The sequence below is a fragment of the Esox lucius genome, chromosome 12 (assembly GCF_011004845.1).
Source record: "Esox lucius isolate fEsoLuc1 chromosome 12, fEsoLuc1.pri, whole genome shotgun sequence".
NCBI classification, from domain to species: domain Eukaryota; kingdom Metazoa; phylum Chordata; class Actinopteri; order Esociformes; family Esocidae; genus Esox; species Esox lucius.
The window spans coordinates 23,319,970-23,343,944 of NC_047580.1; the positions used below are offsets into that span (position 1 = coordinate 23,319,970).

Below are 23,975 nucleotides of genomic sequence, written 5' to 3' on the forward strand. Positions count from 1 at the left end.
TTATTGCTAGATGGATGATGTATTTAACTTCGCTGAGGATGAAGTATTAAAACACCCAGACTCAAATATTCAGTCATCCTTCTGAACTGAGCTGCAGGATAGGAAGAAAAAAGCTAAGCAATGTCCCCATGAGGCCATTGATGATTTTAAAACATCAGGAAACGTCTTTGCATAACAATGTATCAATTAATAAGCATTGGATACAAGAACATGTCCTCACCTCCTGTCTCCTCTATCCTCTCTGGCCTCCTCATGAAAAAAGTAAATATGTAAAAAAATGTGTGTACATTAAATGAGATGGCCCTCCATCCTTCTTCACATGCCTCTTCAAGCCACTTCCTTTTTTTTTATTTTACAGGGGTGTATCCCAAAATAAATGTGTATATAGATGAAAGCAAATTAAGTGACTTGAAAGCTAATTCAAAGGGGGGTGTGGCAGATTTAAATATGCATGAGTGTCCTTGAACATTGGCTATCCAAGAGAGGAAGACACTTTTTCACTAAGCTTCTAACAAATTCACATCTCCTTTAGCACTCAATCACATATTGGTTTCTGGGTCACAGAATAGAGAAGGAAGGAAAGGATTTATGAACATTTGCAAAATGAGGGAAAGATGGAGAGACAGAGACAGACTTTTTTACGCTACGTTACCCTAACACTGACACAGTGTTGACAAAGAGACAACTCTGTGCACATTAATGTGAGAGGGAACATAGAGAAAACAGTGCGACATCTTAGTCTAAATGCGTTTTGACATGGAAATATAACTTTTTCAATGTATAAAGATTAAAGCATGAAGAATTTTTGATTGTGTGAAATCAGAAATCAGATTCATTGTAGCCTTGCGATAAATGGATGGCTGTTGCCTGAATGATAGAGAATTGTTTATGCATGGACAGTGAATACATTATCTCTTGTTGGACTAGAATGACATTCACATGATTTCTCTTCCACTCCCTGATTTCTCTCCAAGAAACTGCAACTCTTATCTCTCCAGCGAAGCGCTTTATAATTCATAGGTTTCCAAAAAACTTTGTGTCCAATCACGAGACAGCCTACTGTTGAGAACATGCAGCGAATCTATCAGAGATAATGTAAATAGGCCTTTTGCCTTTTGTTGAATAAAGTTCAGGAAAATGCAGGATGGAAAGCAAATGGTTGATGCATAGAAGACTAATCAGTGTTTGGGCTTGGTAACTTCCGAACAAGTCTATTAGGGTAAATGTGCTAAGATGAAAGTAGTCAAGAAAGGATTTTCACATATGTTAATCGGCCATTAATGGTGAATGAGCAGCTGAGCATGGCACTGGGTGAGTTTGTGGATGGAAAGATTTTTTAACACTATTTCCTCCGCATACTATAAGACTGTGTCTCCACATAGTTACACCTGGATAATTGATGGATTGTGGATGTGCATATAGGAACAGGGCAGGTATTTTTATATTTTTATTTGGAAACATTGAGATATATCATAATTATGAAAAACATGTGGGAAGGGGACGGTTGAGCAGCAGATCAATTCAAAAAGGTAGGGGGAGCCGAAGTTTCTGGATCTTTAACAAGAGATGCATGTATATACTGTAGGTCAGGGAAAAGCCAGATATACAGCCAAGCCCTGAAAAGATTCCCCCCCCCCCCCCCCCCCCGTTAATTATAACATATACTAAGGATTATCTCGTTTGAACGACTTAGTATCTTGTTTGAATGACTTAGTATCTCGTTTGAAAACAAAAAAAATTTCAATTTTCAAATATATTTTTTTTACTCAGTTGTTCAAATGAGATACTAAGTTGTTCAAACTAGAATTTTTTTCTGCCTTGGGCTTCAGGGCTTCCGGAAATGACATATCAAGTTGTTTGCGAAATTATTTCAATACATTTTCATATTTTCTTGGCCTTGGCTTCTAAATATGGTAATTCTATATGACTAATTCAGGTGTAGGCTAACAGCTTCCAAATTTCCTCCCAGTATTTTGAGATTCTACAAAGCATATTCTCACACGTTCTGTTGTTCTGTATCTTTCTCCCCAGATCCCCCAGGTGAGTTATGCCTCCACGGCTGCCGAGCTGAGTGATAACACGCGCTACGACTTCTTCTCCCGCGTTGTGCCATCGGACACCTATCAGGCACAGGCCATGGTGGACATAGTCAAAGCAATGCAATGGAATTACGTCTCCACAGTGGCATCAGAGGGCAACTATGGAGAGAGCGGTGTGGATGCCTTCATACAGAAGTCCCGTGAAGATGGTGAATCAACTCTCTCGCATTAATTTCTTCACATTCTGGTCAGGTTTGGAAAGTGATAATGCTAGATTAATTAGGGCATTTCGAGGTCTGTTTAGTTTCAATTTGATCATTACAAATAGTGCTAATATTTCGATATAAAAAATGTAAAAAAAACTTTAAATGCATTTTGAAATAACAACATGACATTATTTGGTTGTGTTCCCTGCCAAAAATATATATTTCAGTTTCCACATTCTGCATATTGTAGTTTCAATTTCTGTCTTAAGGATATCCTCTATGATGCTGACAGGGCTCTTTCTTCTGACTCTCCCCTGACCACCTGTCTTCTCCCTTAGCCATCACCTGCCTTTTTACTGATACTGACAGTTAAATGCAACACATAATAAAACAGTTAGGGTGGTTAGAGCCTAAATCTTACTAAATACAGCTATGCTTATTACCAACATTGTTATGAAAATATTTCAGAGATGTGAATTTCATTGTTTTTGTAAGTTGTGTTTTTATTTACGTCTTATCCATGCTCAGTAGTTAGCCATCCGCTAGGAACCAGACAACACAGTGATGTAATCTCTGTGTGCTAGGAGGCTGGCAAGCTATAGCTCCTCTGCACTTTTGTCACTATGTGTCCGCATGTCCTTTGTTCTTCCTCAGCCTGTGTGTAGTTAGGCGGAATGGGTTATAGTCATTCTAGTTAGTTACAATGCTAGGTTGGTTGGTTCATATTATTCAGATTGTAAAAATTCAACTAATTTAAACTGTGTTTAAGTACTGTAGATAAAGTTAGTTACTTAATAATCTGAAAATTACTTTCATTTTGTTTAATCATTAAAAACTGAATTATATCTACATCAAATATACAGCTCCAGAAAAATTAGGAGACCGCTGCAACTTTTTCTTTCCTTTCCAAAAAAGTTGAAAAGGAAAGTTTTGAGTGAGGAACAGAAGCGTTCAATTTGCAGTGGTCTCTTAATTTTAACCCTTCTGTTCCTCACTCAAAACTTTCCTTTTTCAACTTTTTTGGAAAGGAAAGAACAAGGTGCAGCGGTCTCTTAATTTTTTCCGGAGCTGTATTTGTTTGATGAATTAGGTAGGTTTGTATGATTTCAGTATGAAGTTTTAAAATGTTATAATGTAGGTGGGCATGAGCTATGCATTTAGCTAATGTGTATGTACACTGATCACCCATTACATTATGACCACCAGCCAAGTATTTTATAGGTTCCCTTATTGCCACCAAACCAGCCCTGAGGCATGGACTCTACTAGACCTCTGAAGGTGTGCTGTGGTATCTGGCACCAAAATGTTAGCAGCAGATCCTTTAAGTCCTGTAAGGTGCGAGATGTGGCCTCCATGGATCGGACCTGTTTGTCCAGCACATCCCACAGATGCTTGATTGGATTGAGATTAGGGGAATTTGGAGGCCAAGTCAACACCTTGAACTCCTGTTCCTTAAACCATTCCTGAACCATTTTTGCATTGTGGCAGGGCGCACTATCCTGCTGAAAGAGGCCAATGCCATTAGGGAATACCATTGCCATGAAGGGGTGCACATGGTCTGCAACAATGCTTAGGCAGGTGGTACGTGTCAAGGTACCATCCACATGAATTGCAGGACCCAAGGTTTCTCAGCAGAACATTACCCAAAGCATCACACTGCCTCCGCCGGCTTGCCTCCTTCCCATAGTGCATCCTGGGGCCATGTGTTCTTCAGGTAAGCGACGCACACGCACCCAGCCATCCACGTGATGTAAAAGAAAACGTGATTCATCAGACCAGGCCACCTTACAATGCTACATGGTCCAGTTCTGATGCTTACGTGCCCATTGTAGGCACTTTCAGCAGTGGACAGGGGTCCGCATGGGCACCCTGACTGGTCTGCGGCTATGCTGCCCCATATGCAACAAACTGTGATGCACTGTTTGTTCTGACACCTTTCTATCAGTATCAGCAGTAACATTTGCAGCATTTTGAGCTACAGTAGCCTTAGCCCTGTCGCCGGTTCACCACTTTTCCTTCCTTGGACCACTTTTGATAGGTACTGTCCACTGCAGACTGGGAACACCCCACAAGGGCTGCAGTTTGGGAGATGCTCTGACCCAGTTGTCTAGCCATCACAATTTGGCCTTTGTCAAAGTCGCTCCGATCCTTACGCTTGCCCATTTTTCCTGCTTATAACACATCAACTTTGAGGACAGAATGTTCACTTGCTGCCTAATATATCCCACCCACTGACAGGTGCCATGATAGTGAAATTATCAGTGTTATTCTCTTCACCTGTCAGTGGTCATAATTGTATGGCTGATCGGTGTATGCATATATCAATACTGTTTTGGATTTGGGTTGAATTTGCTTCATTGCCATGAAACCATTGACAACATACACTCACCTAAAGGATTATTAGGAACACCTGTTAAATTTCTCATTAATGCAATTATCTAATCAACCAATCAGATGGCAGTTGCTTCAATGCATTTAGGGGTGTGGTCCTGGTCAAGACAATCTCCTGAACTCCAAACTGAATGTCAGAATGGGAAAGAAAGGTGATTTAAAGTAATTTTGAGCGTGGCATGGTTGTTGGTGCCAGACGGGCCGGTTTGAGTATTTCACAACCTGCTCAGTTACTGGGATTTTCACGCACAACCATTTCTAGGGTTTACAAAGAATGGTGTGAAAAGGGAAGAACATCCAGTATGCGGCAGTCCTGTGGGCGAAAATGCCTTGTTGATGCTAGAGGTCATAGGAGAATGGGCCGACAGATTCAAGCTGATAGAAGAGCAATTTTGACTGAAATAACCACTCGTTACAACCGAGGTATGCAGCAAAGCATTTGTGAAGCCAGAACATGCACAACCTTGAGGCGGATGGGCTACAACAGCAGAAGACCCCACCGGGTACCACTCATCTCCACTACAAATAGGAAAAAGAGGCTACAATTTGCACAAGCTCACCAAAATTGGACAGTTGAAGACTGGAAGAATGTTGCCTGGTCTGATCTGGTCTCGATTTCTGTTGAGACATTCAGATGGTAGAGTCAGAATTTGGCGTAAACAGAATGAGAACATGGATCCATCATGCCTTGTTACCACTGTGCAGGCTGGTGGTGGTGGTGTACTGGTATGGGGGATGTTTTCTTGGCACACTTTCGGCCCCTTAGTGCCAATTGGGCATTGTTTAAATGCCACGGCCTACCTGAGCATTGTTTCTGACCATGTCCATCCCTTTATGACCACCATGTACCCATCCTCTGATGGCTACTTCCAGCAGGATAATGCACCATGTCACAAAGCTCGAATCATTTCAAATTGGTTTCTTGAACATGACAATGAGTTCACTGTACTGGCCCCCACAGTCACCAGATCTCAACCCAATAGAGCATCTTTGGGATGTGGTGGAACGGGAGCTTCGTGCCCTGGATATGCATCCCACAAATCTCCATCAACTGCAAGATGATATCCTATCAATATGGGCCAACAATTCTAAAGAATGCTTTCAGCACCTTGTTGAATCAATGCCCCGTAGAATTAAGGCAGTTCTGAAGGCGAAAGGGGGTAAAACACAGTATTAGTATGGTGTTTCTAATAATCCTTTAGGTGAGTGTAGATGCAATGTTTTGCCTAGCGTTTTATTTACGTACGAGCCACTGGCTCTTACTGCAATTGATTGTTTGCTGCTAAAGGATTCCATCTTCATGCATTACTAATACTAACCAATCTAAATAGAATGGCAGTTGGACCTTTATGTTAATATACAGATGTCATGGACAAAGACGATTCTTGAATTAAACGCTTTGTTCATGCAACTGAAACAAACAAGTCAGGGGAAATTACCATCTCGCTTTTGAGTACTTTTATCTTTGCAGTGCTATTTGTCACAATGGCCTAGATCTGCTTCGGAGTATTCTCAGGTATGTATGGCATTATGCCATATCAGCTGTGTCTCCTTAGGAAGCATTGAAGGGCCAGATATTGGTGGTTTCCAAGGGAATTTGACCATGAAAAAGGTCATGAATTTAACAATGAAAAAAGGAAATTACAGTCATACAAGCCCTTCCATTTGAGCATTCCAGCCTCAGACTTACCAACACCTAGTTCCAGTAGATATAATAGTAATACCCATATCGCCCACAGATGTACAGTAAGTGGCACTGCTGAATCAATAGAATGTTTTCAATAAGTATGAGGAAAATTAGAGTACAGCCAACAACATTATGACTATCCATCAATACAAATCCTTCTGTACAAGAAATATTGTATTTTCACATCCTTATCCACCAAATACAGAATGCTTTATCTGACAAGTAACGACATAACATATATCATAACATAGCCTAACATTAATAATTTATCCAATAGCAAAAATGTAAATGTTAAACGTGCAAGGCATACCACATGCTATATGTCAAAGTGAGGTTGTGGAAGTTAAGAAGTTTTCTCACTTTGCAGTCGTACAGCCGTGCCTGGGAGATTGGAAGGAATGATTGATTCTATTTCTTTTTGTTTGCTGGGAAAGAGCTAAGGGCCATTCATCTTTGTCTCCACTGGCCTCAAATTTGGCCCAGATTGATGGGCATTTGGCAACATAATTTTAAATTAAGTGTATAGTGATTTACAATATTAAGGACATTAATAATTCAAATTATGGGAAGTGTATCAGGTCAGTGGTTTTTAATGAATTATCAGTTTTGACAAAAGAATATCTGAATACATGAACATGCTGTGTTTGTTTATGGGTGTGTGTATGGCTGCAAGCATTCTTGTTTTTTTTTCCTTTTTCTATTACTCTCTCCCCGATATGTCTGCAGATAATGTCTGTCCTGCTAACAATGCATCTGTCAGCTTACGAGTGTCAGTGTCTTGAAACAGGCACCATGGCCACATTTAGCGTCAGCTTTCTGTCTTCACCAAAGCAGTTTTTCCAAAGAGCACCCATGTCAAAGTTTAAGCCTGCTATATATTGTCAGCTCTTGCCCAGTGGAATTGTTTCTGCTCTTCATGGACTGCGAACAGATCACATACTAAGCACATTCAGCCAAAACCTTTTTTAAGGTTTTCAATGCTTTTTAAATTCCAGTGACCCCCAAATATTACAAACTCCTGAATAGTTTAATAGTAATTACACATAATTCATATTCAAATGTTTTTTTTATCTTTTTTTTCCCCACTACCCAGTTTCATAGTGTTATCACAGTGTTTCTTGATAATAGATCGCAGCAGGCCCTCCTAGGCATCCACACCTGGAAGCAGGGTGCCTGGATGTTAACCCTGCTAGTCTAACCAGAAGGTCACGTGGTTCAACACATGCGAGGGCACCTACTGCCTGAGGAAATCCCCGGGGTGATACAGAACGGAGCCCAACGCCCTTCAGCTAGCAGGGTAGTCAGAGCTCAAATCAAATATGTTGTGGCTGGTCTGGTGAAATAAACAAGAAGCCAGGCAAGCCTAGTTCAGCCGGCCTGCAATAGAAAGAGTTGCTTTCTCCAGATTCAAACCCAGGTTGCCCATGTGAAAGGCTGTGTCATTAACCACTACACCACAGAGCTGTACATTTGCTGGCTGTCACTATAGCCTATTGTCTATACGGTAATAATACTATATGCTTTTGCACAATTACATTATGAAATATGTATACATAAAATGGATCCCACTCATGGCTTTGTTCGTATGACAAATAATGATATCAAATCTTACAAATTCTTTGTGCTTGCCTAGACACTTGCGGAACCTTGACACCAACTTCCATGCACTTAAAACCGATGGAAATGGTTTAGTGGTACGTTTTCATATTGTTCTAAATTGTGAACGAGGTTTGAGGATTGGCTAAATTAGTACAAATAAGTAATTTGAACATGTGACACAGCTGTTTACTGTAGAGAGTAATATGTCTTGGTCTTCAACATATCACAAGTTATTTCAGCAACTTAGAATTAATTTATGGTGGCCTGGTTTGGTTCACTGGTCTAAGCCTTTGTCTTTGTGGTACTTATACTGCTATAGCATAAGTTCTAATCCGATCCACTGCATTTACACTCTTTTCAGGTCCAATAAATCATAAATGCCTGACATAATATATCCTTTATTGAATATATATATATACAGGTGCTGGTCATCAAAAAGTTGATTTATTTCAGTAATTCCATTCGAAAAGTGAAACTTGCATAATGTATACATTCATTCCACACAGACTGATATATTTCAAGTGTTTATTTCTTTTAATTTTGATGATTATAACTGACAACTAATGAAAACCCCAAATTCAGTATCTCAGAAAATGTGAATATTGTGAAAAGGTTCAATATTGAAGACACCTGGTGCCACATTCTAATCAGCTAATTAACCCAAAACACCAGCAAAGGCCTTTAAATGGTCTCTCAGTCTAGTTCTGTAGGCAACACAATCATGGGGAAGACTGCTGACTTGACAGCTGTCCAAAAGACGACCATTGACAGCTTGCACAAGGAGGGCAAGACACAAAAGGTCATCGCTAAAGAGGCTGGCTGTTCACAGAGCTCTGTGTCCACGCACATTAATAGAGAGGCGAAGGGAAGGTAAAGATGTGGTAGAAAAAACTGTACAAGCAATAGGGATAACTGCACCCTGGAGAGGATTGTGAAACAAAACCCATTCAAAAATGTGGGGGAGATTCACAAAGAGTGGACTGCAGCTGGAGTCAGTGCTTCAAGAACCACCACGCACAGACGTATGCAAGACATGTGTTTCAGCTGTCGCATTCCTTGTGTCAAGCCACTCTTGAACAAGACGCAGCGTCAGAAGCGTCTCGCCTGGACTAAAGACAAAAAGGACTGGACTGCTGCTGAGTGGTCCGAAGTTATGTTCTCTGATGAAAGTAAATTTTGCATTTCCTTTGGAAATCAAGGTCCCATAGTCTGGAGGAAGAGAGGAGAGGCACAGAATCCACGTTGCTTGAAGTCTAGTGTAAAGTTTCCACAGTCAGTGATGGTTTGGGGTGCCATGTCACCTGCACACAGTGCCAAAGCTACCCGTACCTGGTTTAAGGACCATGGTATCCCTGTTTTTAATTGGCCAGCAAACTCGCCTGACCTTAACCCTATATAAAATCTATGGGGTATTGTGAAGAGGAAAATGCCATACTTTTCATGTTCATACTTTTCAGTTGGCCAACATTTCGAAAAATACTTTTTTTGTATTGGTCTTAAGTAATATTCAAATTTTCTGAGATACTGAATTTGGGATTTTCATTAGTTGTCGGTTATAATAATCAAAATTAAAATAAATAAACACTTGAAATATATCAGTCTGTGTGGAATGAATGTATATATTATACAAGTTTCACTTTTTGAATGGAATTACTGAAATAAATCAACATTTTGATGATATTCAAATTTTATGACCAGCACCTGTATATTTAAAACCAGTAATTTGACAAATGACAATCAAATAATTACAACTGGACTCAAGATTATAATCATCTGCAGGTAAAAAACGAATTAATGAGGCCACAATCATGCTATTATATATTGATGGTAATGATATTATTGAGTCAGTCCAGGCTACAATGGGTTTACTGAAGTGTTCAGGGAGTGAAAACAAATCATTTTTCAACAATCATGTAGCTAGATAATGATCAAGCAAGGGAATGGAGAGGGAGAAGTGAACATACCTGCCCTGGAGCTGCAATGGATGTGGGCGTAGCACAGCGGTTGTGAATACAGTACTCCCCGAGCAGGGAGCAGGCCGCTCACGCTCAGCCTGACCTCTGACCACCGCGGGGGCTGAATGTAATCACTGCTGACATGCCAACCGCTATGTGTGCCATTGGGTCTCTCTCCTCTGCCAGGTCCCCATGATACTGTACCAGCTAAAGCTTGAAGAAAGACCAGCAGAGGAGGGAGCAGAAGAAGGCCCCCTCAGAGCCCTCCAGCTTCCCCAGCAGGGAAAAAAGTAGTTCATATGAGCAGAGTTAAGCCAGCTCAGCGATATGTATGTTGGAGCTGCTAGTTTGCACCATGGGGAGTCTGAAGAAAGGGAGTTCCAGGTTTCCATAGATTAGCTAGAATGGAGTTCATTTATTGCAGGTCGAGCTCAGTTTAACTGAAGGAGCAACTTTCCAACCCACTTCATTTCACTGATAGACAGGCAAAATGGTAGGTCAATGTACTGTAGCTTTCGAAGGAACTCTGCCGGGAAGTAAAAACAAACTATGTAGCTGCCAAGCCAACCTGCTGAACCACCATTATTTCTTAGCTTCTTATTCACTGTGGCAACTGGAAGCAATCCAACATGTCTATGAATACCCACCAACCCATGACATGTCCATTTAGCATTCCTCTCAACCAGCCCTGTATCGTTGACTTTTCTCTGTTCTGAGCACTCGACTTCAAAAGGTCCTTGCACTTTAAGTCCCCATGTGCCAGACAATTACCCCCTGCACGTTTATGATCATAACAGCAGGGCCCTTTTCACTCATCCTTATACCTATCCAAACTATGTAAGATGTTACACTGAAGTTAGCAAACTCTGGGATTGTACTCAGGAGTTCACTGATCAATGTTTCCCTCTTATTGAAATTAGAGCGGTGCGCCGCCGCTGCTAAATCATGATGCCCCACCAGAGAAAAACCAAACTCAGCACAGTTTAAAATCACTAGCAGTTGTACTATTGCACAAGTCTCAGAGCAGAGTAACAACGTCTTACACCCAGCGTTTGGCGGATCAAGCTAGTGAGTGAGGTCAGAGAAACTTAACTGGTTGTGTTGGTCTTGTAAGTGGCAGTGACACTGATGTAAAAAAGGTTGCCATCATCTGAGCGACAACCAAAGATAAGAAGCTAGCTAGCCAACCAACTAACTGTCACAACTTGATAGCTAAAATCAGCAAAAATAGATTAGCGTCATGCACGCAACATTAGAGATTTGACAGCAACAGTATGACCCCTGGTTTTCATATTTTGCCGTCAAATGAAATATCTGCGGTGAAATGTTATATATATATTCGTCAGCAACAATAGTACTTTGTATTTTGCCTTCAAAGTCTGTGGTGTATATGTAGTGTTTAATGTGAACATTTTCAAATATAAATGATGTGGGAAAAATATAAACAAAACCAAATTGCTATTCATATTATTCTTTACATAAGGTAAAGAATATTATAAGGTGGAGGACATTGAGAAGACTACAACTTGAATATGTTAATGTATATCTATAATAAAAACATCTAATATTAAAAAGAAATCTGATTTAGATGTTTTCATTGTTGTTTATTTCCTTGTGGTCATTAGCTTTAGAGAGAGATTGTGTTATAAATCCAACCCCACTACATTTTTCACCTCTCCCCACCGTAATGTACAAGGGCTATTTTTTGCCGAATAACTATTCAATGCAAAATACTCAAAATCATAGGGTACTGTGTGCTACATCCAGCAAAACTATATTTTCTACCCTCTCTTTTACCCCAATGCAACACCCAGTAATAAACTGTACTTGGAATTCATGTTGACTCATTAGTCAGTAGCTAGTTGTGTTAATTAGGAGTCGATTAGGAGGCGATTCATGAACAGTTTTAGAGAATGGTCAGTTGAGGGGGAGTACTTAGGTCATTATTAGGGAATGATGCTAAGATAGTATTTTCGAATAATGTTAAGAGAATAAAGTTGACAAGCAAGAGACCGGTTTACAGGGAGGACGTTTCAGTATTTCATGCATCAAGTATTTTGTGTTGTTGATGTCGGTGTTTCACATTGTGAAATTGACGATGGATAACACAGCATAATACGTAGATGCTGCAACTAAAAACAATAGTGGGTGGTGCGATGACGGACTACCAACTTCAACCTTAAATGAAAAGCGATTAGGATATCCACCGATTTCAATGATTTACTGTCAAAGCCTCCAGAGTGGTCTCCTGTCATCACAGAATGAGGCCGGCCCAGAACTAGAGATGGAAGAATGGTCGGATGTGATCTTTCATGAATCAACCCAACAGATACAGTCAGTACAGCAGTGACTGGCTATGTCTCATCATTACCTACCTGACACGGTAGACATGTCAATGTGGACAATCAATGATAACTGCCCTTTACAGGTCAAACTGCTTAAACTCTGGTCAATTTAGCCTAATGATTTACCCTCTGAAACAGTATATATTTTTTAAAATCACGTACAATGTATGCGTTGTTACATTGTTCTCATGATATTCTTACAGTTTCTAACACATACCCAAATAATGTTGTTGACTGTTCCTGTTCTCGCTGAGGCCAAAGCATAAATAGGATAAAAGCCCTGCAAAAAAACTCCACCTCAGACCTGGCCACATCTCAAATAGACTGTTAAATAAATTGCATGGAGCATGATGTAATGTTAGCAAAGAGGATGCCAGGGTAACTCAGAGGTCTAGAGGAGGATGAGCTGGCCAATTAGTTGTCTACTCACGTGGATCACGTGGACCGTTAGACAACCGCAGCATTATGTTGTTGGTGCACACCCACAATATTCCAACAAAAAAGTACTTCAGACAACTCTGGACAGTTACTTAAACTATCTCAGATTACTCCAACATCCCCACTAATTGAAACAATCCAATGTGTCATGTAGAAATGCAGTTTGAGTGCTAATTAGTCAATCAACCAGTGGCGTTGGTGATAATCAGCCTCTTCATAATCTGAGACGCTTGAATGCTTTGCCCAGCACTAAGGATGAACAGAATGCTGCTGTTGACCCTGGGACTACATTAGCTTTTACGTTGTGACAAGTAGCTCCTCAACTGGGCTGTACACTGTTGCTCTGATGTAAAGGATTTTTGTCTCTATAACTAATCTTTGTCTCTATAACTAATCTATAACTATAACTAAGCAAGTCATGGCTAACCTACCCTAAAGTAAGTGACCAATTAAGTCAGATTCCTTTCCTGTCATTAAGATGGCTTCATTATCCACTTAGTTTAAGAAATGACAAAAAAGATATATATATAATTAATGAAATATCATAATACAATAACTTTCACCTTAACGACAACACTAATAGGCCAGCTACACTTAACTATAGATGGACTAGAAATTCCCATTTTCACAAATTATGTATATATCTTGATTGGGAGTGTGAAGTTAACTGTTGCTAGTTAATAGATAATGCCTATGTAGGTCTGGCTCGGTACACTCCATTAATCAGCTTTATTTCTCCAGAGAACACAAAATGTATTGTAATTTCAAATAGTATTCAGGCCCCTTTCACTTTCTACACATTTTGTAGACTGAATAATATAACGGATTAAATAATATTTTTTGCCATCAATCTACACACAATACCCCATAATTATTATGCTAAAACACGTTTTTAGCAATCTGTGCCAAGTTATTGAAAGTAATGTTTTCAGTGACTGATAGATGGCCACTTTATTCCACACTTTGTAAAGGAGGCCTAATAAATCGATCTTGGTCTCATCAGACAAAATCAAATCTTTCCAAGTGTTCCAGGGGGCCTTCAGACGGCATGTCAAATTCCTTTCACTCAGGAGTTGCTTCAGTCTAGCTACTCTACAGTACCATAAAACCTGATTGATGGACTGCTGCAGAGATTTTTGTCCTTCTGGCAAGTTCTTCTATCTTTGCAGAGAAGCTCTGAATCTCTGCTAGAGTGGCTATTGGGTTCTGATATTGTGGTGTTCCTTTGCTTTTATCACTGACTATTTTTACACTTATGGCTGGCTTCCTAGTGATATTGTTGGCAAACACCCAACAGATTCTATGCCAGGTACATGAGTCAGACAAACCATGCCCTACGGAATGGGTTTCACTCTTTCAGAGCACAACGCACACAGTTGTCTTATCTCTTGTTCGGTTATGCTTATGGAGCAATTGTGTAATGCAGGTTGTGAGAACACTACTGGGGGCTTTGGGAAATTGCATTTGTGCAGTATTCACATTTCTGGAAATACTTTTCCTTTGGGAGTGAGGGGCTATGTTGATAATTGAATACTAATTTTGGATTGAACTCATTCAAGTTTCCTGTCTCACTTGCATATAAAAACCCTTGTTGTTAAGTTAATTTAACTTTGGGCCAAAACAAGACCCCGCTATATGATCCCAGCCAAACAGGACAAAGCCACTGGCCAGGAGGTGGCCTGCCAGGTTGAGACTGGGACCATGTCAGGTCCGTCCCAGCAGGGAGGCAATACAAGGTCTGGTGCTGCACGCAGGCGGCCTGCAAGGGAGAGACATTATCCCTGAGGCAGGACGGGGCACCGGAGCAAGGAGAGTGGCGGCAGTGACTCGTTGTCTCACCCCTGCGGGGGTGGCAGCAGGAACCCCTAATCAAGAGGTGGTGGCGGCAGGGGCTTGTCATCCCACCTCTCCTGGGGTGGCAGCAGGGGCCCTTCGCCGAACCCCTCCGACGCTAGTCGACTCAGGCTCCCTCAAAGGGAGCTCCCAAAATTTCGTCTGGGGTGGACTCTGGGCTGCAGTAGGCCATGGAACCCGGGCTTGGAGCAGCGGTTGGCTGTGGAGCCGGACTTGGAGCGGCTGACGGCCACATGGATCACGAATCCAGGAATCCCCAGCCAAAATGGGAAGGGTCGCGAACAGCACAAAGGGTTTTGTGAAATGTCCTATAATCCACTTTCTCCGAGGTGCTGTAACTGGACAGACCGGGAATCTTGTTTATTTTCCATCTGCTTAGCCCAGTGCTACTCAATGTCTTCCATGATATTTGCTGTTACCCTTGAGCTACTACTGATATTCTGATTCCAGTAATGGATCAATTCCAAGAACTTAATGCAATCTGTCACCTAAACCAATTATATCAAGTCGCCCATTCCTGCCAGTATTGGGGGGCAGAATTTCCAAATAGCAAGAACGGATACATTGGTGCAAAAATGGTATTCGACCTATCTTTATACAATCCCATCCAGTCATACTGCTGAGATTTTCTGGCTCTTGTGTCAAGCTGCTGGATCGGTTTACTGGATGTGTTTGACAAGCATCCCTCGGATCAAAGATGACTTCCTGTGTTTTTGACTGTTAGTACTGTCAAGATACAAGTGCGTCACTGGGGTCATCCATCAGGGTAAGCAAGACGATGTCATCTGAACTTGATAAGTTGATGCAGTCTGATTAGTATATCGAATTAAGAGGATGGGTGAGCTCACCCAAACTTGCATGGCTACGTGGTTGGATGTATCCTTAATAGTTGAAGAGGCGGTTGTGTGATGTTGAAGGGGGAATAATGTATTTTTATGTTATGTTTTTGGTATGTACACTACACATGTAAACTAAATCTGGTGTAGTGTACAGTTTTCAATCCACAGAGAATTTAAGTCATTTTTGGAACATGTTTTTATTTTAAAAACAGCAGAGCTGGCCAAGAAAACCGAATGTCTGAGTGACTGAGTGAATGAGTGACTGACTGACTGACTACCCCAGTTAAAAACTGTTTATATTGCAACTATTTCTGGTGCATATTCAAAGTATGTATTTGTGCATGATATTGGGGTAATATAGGCTAGATTCCAACCCCTTAGGCAGTAAAAGTGTAGTGGTTTCCACAATCTTTCGTCTTTTCAATTGACAAAAAAGTCAGTTATTTTCACCCATGTTGATAGTTATTGTATCAATGTCATTCACAAATGAAAGAAAGAAAAACAGACATTGTTGTGCCATGAAATGAAATAGCTTTGGCAGTGTTAAGTTCATCTTCAGTCTTGCTAGCAATTGCTCAATCCAAGTAGTTAGTAGATACAAGTAAGCCTATTACTGGCTAATAAGCTGTTAAAACGGCCAGTGGCAAAAGCCATGCAGTTCATTGTTGCTATTTGTGATAGTCAGTTTAACGCAATGCTTAATGGTGTCTAGTAAAATATTCAAACTTGGCGTGATTTTAATGCGTGACAAAATTACCTAATGTCAAGATGCTATATTGACACTCAGCAAAGTGGTTAAAGACACAGCCTGTCACGTGTTCGAATCCAGGGCAACAACATTCATCACTTCCAACAAGGCACTTTCTTTCTTAATAAGAACTTATTTCGGAAATAAAAAACAATCTTTAACCTTAGTTTTTTTTACCAAATGTAAAATATGTGTTTTAAAGGAGAGAGTGTCATCAATTAAAATCCCAAGATATGTGTGTACAGATATAGCCTCAATTATTTTACCATGCAATGTAGTACGAAATGTAAGATCTATAGATTTTTTTCTTTGAGTTTGAAAACAAGGTGTATTTTATTTCATCAGCATTTAGGACAGGTTTTAGCTGATGATATCTTTGTTGAACAATATTGAAAACAAGCTGTAACTGAGAAAGGGAAAGAATTTGAGAGGATGTCGAACAATATATCCCAGTATCTGCATAGAAATGAAAGTTAGCTTGGGGTACATCTATGGCTATGTTATTTATAGTAATTGTAAAGAGGAGTGGTCCCAGAACCAATCCCTGAGGCACACCCTTTAACACATTCACAAGTTTAGAAGGGGAGACCTTGTACCTATCTATTTAATTTTCAAACCATAAGACCGTTTCTATTGATAATCCTATATCCAAGAGTCTATGCGTCATCATTTCATGATCCACCGTATCAAAAACCCTTGATAGGTCGATGAAGAGGGCTGCCCCTTGTCTAGAGAGACAATAACATGTATTAATTCAAGAAACCTTTCAGAAACCTGATTGATAAACTGTTAAGATCTCATTTTTAAGTAAAAAATATTTCAGTTGATTACTCACACTTGATTCTAAGACATTCACTAAAACAGTGAGTTTGGAAATAGTTCTAGAATTATTTAACAATGTGGGATATCTTCCTTTTAACTGGGGAATCACATAGGCTGATTTTCAAATTAATGGAATTTTGTTTGATCTTAATGAAATATTAAACAGATAAGATAAAATTGGTGCAATAAAATCAGCAGCTAGCTTTAAAAAGAATGGATCTAAATTATCAGGATTTTCTGATTTATTTGTATTTAAAGATTTGAGGGATTCTTGTACCTATGATTTTGTAATTTGTTTAAAATCAAACAATTGATTGTTGATTTGATGACCATCTGTAACAGCATTTTCAACTATTGGGTATAGTTTAGAGATTGAATAAAAAAACTAAGTAACAAAATGCTCATTAAAACAATCAAGCATGTAAACTTTATCAAAGATTGGAATTGAGTCTTTGACGATGGTCTGAAGACCATCTAAATATTTAACCCAAAACTTCTTATGATCATTTAGAGTATTTGCATTAATTTAAAAAGTACAATGCTTTGGCATTTCTAATAGAAACTCTGCACTATTCCTAAATTGCCTAAATGACAGCCAGTCTGACTCACGTTCAGAGTGGTCTAGAGGCCTTGGCCCACACCATATTAAGTTGGTGAATAAAACCATGCATTGTCACAACCTTTAATCTTGTATTTTCTAAGGGATAATGTCTATTAATAATTCCCATAAAACAATGGTAGAAATTTATTTAGCACTTTCTACATCCATAATAAGGTAAATCTCCCAATCAAACTTCAGAAAACCACGCAAAAAAACGTGTACAGTACCATACACTGCTTCATATTTCGCATGATTATAAAACAAAACTTACTTTTCTCTAATTTAGCCTGCCTAACATTTACAACTACACATTGGTCCCTGGTAATTTGCAAAGACACACTGAGGAATATTTATCTGGAGCATATGTGGGAATTAAATCTGTTACTGGTTTTTCAGGATATTTTAGATTGGGCCTAGATATTATATTAGGACTAGAAATTAATTTTAAGAATTTTAAAATCATCAGACAATGGCTGTAACCAGTTCCAATAAAATTTACCAGTAAGGACAAGTTCCTTATAATTAATAGAAGATATAAGACAAAAGAGGGGAGAGTATCACTGGATGCCGAGGGAGGCCTTTTATAACCCACCACACTAAGATGAATATCTCCAGGTCAAGAGCCAATAACTGCTCAAAACATGTAATCATCATAGTATCCCACCAAGTCAATAAAACTTCAGGGATCTCAATCTGTCCAATTAGGAAGCATAAGCGATTGTACATCAATGTCACCTGATTGGGTGCAAATGAAAGTGACAACAGCAAAACAACCCCCCAAAAGGGAATGGTTTTGTATGTGGTGGCCACAGACAATTGATCCTTCCTGACTGTTTCTTCTCTAGTTTGCGTTTTGTTAGTGTCCTTGTCACTACTGGTAGCATGAGGTGGAACCTGCAGCCCATTCAGGCGGTACCTGCAGCCCATTCAGAGCCCTATAAAATGACTTCCAGCAGGCTACTGGCATACATGTTTCTAAGCAAACTGTCTTTTTGTGGGACCTGTGCTCACAGCCCAGCACCGTGCAGCTTGATTGGCATTCGCAAGAGAACAACTGAATTTGCAGGTCCGCCATTGCCGCCCAGTTCTCTTCACAGATGAAAGCAGGTTCACACATGTGACAGACGTGAAATAGTCTGGAGATACTATGGTGAATGTTATACTGGCTGCAACATCATCCACCATGACCAGTTTGGCAGTGGGTCAGTGGGTCTGGAGAGGCACATCCTTGGAGGGTCACACAGACCTCTACGTGTTAGCCAGGACACCATCCGCCGTCTCATCAGGAGCATGCCCGTATGTTGTGGGGACATGGGAGCCATACACACTACTGGGTGACATTATGAGTAGCTGTGAAGAAATTCCTTCAAGTTGGAACAGCCTGTGATTTAAATTGTTTACTTTGACTTTCGTTGTGAGTTTGAATCCAGCCCTCAGTCGGTTGGTGATTTTGGTTTCCACTGACCATTGTTACATAATTTTGTTCTCAATGAATTACACAATTTACAGTAAAGATTTTGAACTTTAAAATATTTTATTTCGTCAAACCCCGATTTGGGATTGCGGTGTTCCCTTAATTTTTTTGAGCATTCAATTTGTTAACTAACTCACTTGGTGTCACAATAGGTGGTGTAGTGCAGTGTTGCTTGGACAAGGAACCAGGTGCAGGCAGGGGTAGTCAGTGTGGATTCTTTAATTGATAAGAAATAAACAAACACCGAGCACAAAGACACACAAAGTAAAGGGCTGACTAAAGCAGCAAAAAACGACAATATGAATTGGTACACGTACTTACAATAACGGCAACACACACGACATCCAAACACGACAAGAACAATGAGCCACCATGTGGGGAGCAGAGGGGAAACATACATACACATACAAATTAGCTAGATTGGGACCTGGTGTGGAAGATTGGAAACATGTGACAGTCCGGGATGTGTTCGTGAGAATATGGGAACTTGTGAAAATATGGCACGGTGGCGCTGCTGCTCACCGCACCATGACACTTGGAGAGTAACACATTCACATGATAACATTTTATATACATGACAACCCCCCACCTTTCAGGTTGATGTGTCTTATATACATTAAATCCATTCATGGATATTTCCTTATCTAAAACTCATCAGCGTCGGTAGTACTTGACCAGATAAAAATCATATCCATATTTTCAATTAAGCTGCTTACATTGAAATGTATAAAACCTAACCTCACTTTTGATTAAAAGTCATTTTAAATTTTAAATATCAATGCGTGTTCATAATGCAACAATCTTGTTAAATCATAATACACATAAGTGGAATGTGTACATACATGTACGCAATGTGTACATTTTACCTCTATGTAAATGTGTACATTTACTTTGATGATTTGGATTCTGTGAGAGCGTATGGTGGTAGTTAGATATAAACTAGACCTACCCTGGACTTAAAATTGCCTCACTGTGACAGCTAAGAGAGTTATTTGACTCAGGGGAGTCCCCGACTTTAAACAGTCAGACCAGGGGCTCCAGGTTACTCATTAAGGGAGTAACGATCCCCCATAATGTGCACAATGATGTTATAATTATGCAATTAGCCTTTTATGGCCAAGAGTTCTGCTCTGTTTTTTATTCAAAAAATGGTGTATTTGGGGAATAGTTTCCATCTTTAATTCTGCTTTTGTGGGCATTAATCGCCTGTGCCATGTGTCAGCATGCATTCATGTGGGTGGGTGGTTGATGATTATGCATATGTTTATGTTGTGTATGGATATGTTTATGTTATTTTGGTTTTGGACAATTTATAGCTAGAATCACGTCTTTCCTTAAAATCCTTGAGGATTACAGTTGTATTCCCAATTCTCAGAGGCAGATGTAATTGAATTATCCTTCCTTATTGAAAAAAGTATGTGAGTTAATTATGGAAAGTGAAGATACACGCTTTAACCCTCTTGGGCATGGAGTTCACCAGAGCTTCACAGGTTGCCACTTGAGTCCTCTTAAACTCCTCCATGACGACATCACGGTGCTGGTGGATGTTAAAGACCTTGCGCTCCTCCACCTTCCGTTTGAGGATGACCCACAGATGCTCAATAGGGTTTAGGTCTGGAGACATGCTTGGCCAGTCCATCACCTTTAGCCTCAGCTTCTTTAGCTAGGCAGTGGTCGTCTTGGAGGTGTGTTTGAGGTCGTTATCATGTTGGAATACTGCCCTGCGGCCCAGTCTCCGAAGGGAGGGGATCATGCTCTGCTTTAGTATGTCCCAGTTCATGTTGGCATTCATGGTTCCCTCAATGAACTGTAGCTCCCCAGTGCAGACCATGACACTCCCACCAACATGAACATGTTTATCTTCATCAAACTGTTAGCGGGTTTTCTTGTGCATCATCTTTAGAAGAGACTTCCTTCTGGGGCTTCCTTTCTTCATGCACATCAATTTGATGCAGCGTATGGTCTGAGCACTGACAGGCTGACCCTGTGACCTTGTAACACTTATGAGTCACATGACACCAGGGAGGGAAAATAACTAATTGGGCCCAATTTGGACATTTTTACTTAGGGGTGTACTCACTTTTGTTGCCATCGGTTTAGACATGAATGGGTAGAACAAGCATTTGATACACTGCCGATTTTGCAGGTTTTCCCACTTACAAAGCATGTAGAAGTCTGTAATTTGTATCATAGGTACTCTTCAACTGTGAGTGACGGAATCTAAAACAGAAATGCAGAAAATCACATTGTATGACTTTTAAGTAATTAATTTGTATTTTATTGCATGACATAAGTATTTGATACATCAGAAAAGCAGAACTTAATATTTGGTACATAAACCTTCCTCCAAAGATTTTCTATTGGGTTCAGGTCTGGAGACTGGCTAGGCCACTCCAGGACCTTCAGATGCTTCTTACGGAGCCACTCCTTAGTTGCCCTGGCTGTGTGTTTCAGGTCATTGTCATGCTGGAAGACCCAGCCACGTTTCATCTTTTATGCCCTTGCTGATGGAAGGAGGTTTTCCCTCAAAATCAAGATCTCGCGATACCTGGCCCCATCCATCCTCCCCTCAATACAGTGCAGTCATCCTGTCCCCTTTGCAGAAAAGCATCCCCAAAGAATGATGTTTCCACCTCCATGCTTCACATTTGGGATGGTGTTCTTGGGGTTGTACTCATACTTCTTCTTCCTCCAAACGCAACCAGTGGAGTTTAGACCAAAAAGCTCTATTTTGGTCTCATCAGATCACATGACCTTCTCCCATTCTCCCATTCCTCCTCTGGATCATCCTTTCTGCAAAGGGGACAGGACTACTGCACTGTATTGAGGGGAGGATGGATGGGGCCATGTATGGGGCCTTCATTCAGTATCTTTTTAGGCCCTTACATTCCCCATTCTTGATTGGACAAAAAATAATATGATCCATTCAATATCTATTCCAATGACCCTCCTTTCTCCTGTACATGTGGAGCAACTCATTACAATTTGAATAACACCTGGCTACACCTGCAGACATATAGAGACCTTACAGAGCTTTTCACATGCTTGTTCCTTACTGACTATTATATTTGTCTGTTCAACAGAAAGAGAAGTGTTGAATTCCAGCTCTAATATGTTTTGTAGCTATTGTAGCTTTGTGACTTTGGAAATCAAGGTCCTTTAGTTATCTATGCTTTTCTCTGTATGGGTATGACAAACTGTGACACAGTGACAATGTTAAAAAGACTTATTAAACATCCTTTGCCCTTTAGCCATAAATTACGTATTGCCATTTTAATAATTCCATTACTCTGAAAAGAGCTGTGTGGGGATGTTCCACTGGCTTTGCTGATCAGTGCCAAGGTAATAGATATGTACTGTCACAATCTTAACACAGGCTAAGTGGAAAGGGGCAAGAGCATTGATTGTGGTTGAGCCTAACCCCTACTTATTCCATCTGTCAGCACACAGGGTACAAACATCCTCAAGAGCCATGGCAGGACTCCCACACTCAATGAATGGTTGATACTAGCATGCAAACAAAAAAGCCATTGATTAAATCCTGCTAATAAAATAGTCTGAGTAGTTAGGCACAAAACTTTTGGGTTTTGGGAAGGTAAATGTAACACATTGTCATTGTTTTAGTGTGTGGTTACTTTATGCATATTGCATGGTAATGCAGGTTTGATTCCCACAGGGTTCCAGTGTATAAATGTGTACACTCGCTAATGAATGTTGCTTTGTATAAGTGTGTCAGTAAATGACTTAAATGTAAATGTAGTGTATGTTTGAAGTTAATGACAAAAGGACTGTGCCCTCAAAAAAGATTCACATTAATATTTCAGAACCTGAGTCTTCCCTCGCTTAACACCCCAATATTATCGTCCACTAGAGCAGCATTATTCAGCTGCATATTAATGCAGCAGGCAGGTCAATTTGGAGTACTACTGTTTTTTTTTTTTTTTTGGATTGACATGTGTATCAACCAAGAGTTTAGAGATTTATTATGCTAATATTTGCTCTTTAGGGCAGTGTCTCTTTGGCATGACAGGAATTTCAAGAGGAAGAGAGATGATTAGATGACTGGTTTTTCAAACGTATTTCTCCGTCAAGGACCCCCAAGAGAAAATGGCCGACTCTGGTTTGTGCCATGTTCATGTGGTCTCTGAACAGGCCAAGCTCTAGCCCTTTTGTCCCCTAATTAAGTTTCCGTTGGGGGTCTGCCCATCTGCCGCCAGAATCATATTATTTTATGAGTGAAAGTGCATGCCCTGATTTAATAAGGCCCTGAGCACCTAACAAATTAAGATTCAAAATTTGACCAAACATTCGTTTTTGTCGGTATAATACAACCAATGTATAAAATAGTAGAGACAGACATTTGTTAAGTAACCTAGTAGACAGAACTAACGCAAACTAGATGGGTTGATGAAAAGATGATATAGAAACTGGATCAATCTAGAGTTTCTATAATGGGGATGTAATGCCATAGCTCCTTATCAGCATTGATACCCAGACATTCTCCTGTTTAAATGTTTTAATAATGACACTCAAAATGGCCACTGTTGTTCAATAGATAACATCTTAAGTAGTTTTCACTGGCCCTTGAAATTTTTCCTGATAAAATGTATTAATTGTAAGTATCTAAATAGGTGTTTGCAGACAGGTGGTATGTAGTATATTTCAAATGGTCAAGAGACTAAATCAATCAATCAATCAATCAAATGTATTTATAAAGCCCTAACAAAGTGCTTTTACAAAACACCTGGCCTTAAACCCCAAGGAGCAAACAACAGAATTCCCTTATCATAACAATATTCCAGGAGAACATATTTTTCATCCCCATGTGAAATTCACACGATATTTTAAGAAATATTGTTTTTCCTGCAAAAAAACTACTTTTCATCATTTTTGAAAAAAAAACTTTGAACCAATGTTGTGCAAATCTTCATGTGATTGGTTCATTTTGGCATATTGGATGAAATTTGATTTGATAGG

The 23,975-nt window shown here is 40.0% G+C and overlaps 1 protein-coding gene across 2 annotated transcripts in view; it reads left to right on the top strand.

The window, feature by feature from the left end:
* Positions 1–23,975, top strand: part of grm4 (glutamate receptor, metabotropic 4) — a 285,814-nt gene that overhangs the window by 174,172 nt on the left and 87,667 nt on the right. For both annotated transcript variants that reach the window (XM_020051365.2, XM_034296161.1), the window contains exon 3: positions 2,032–2,248. In XM_020051365.2, coding sequence (XP_019906924.2) covers positions 2,032–2,248 — 217 coding nt within the window. The remainder of the gene's footprint in view (positions 1–2,031; positions 2,249–23,975) is intronic.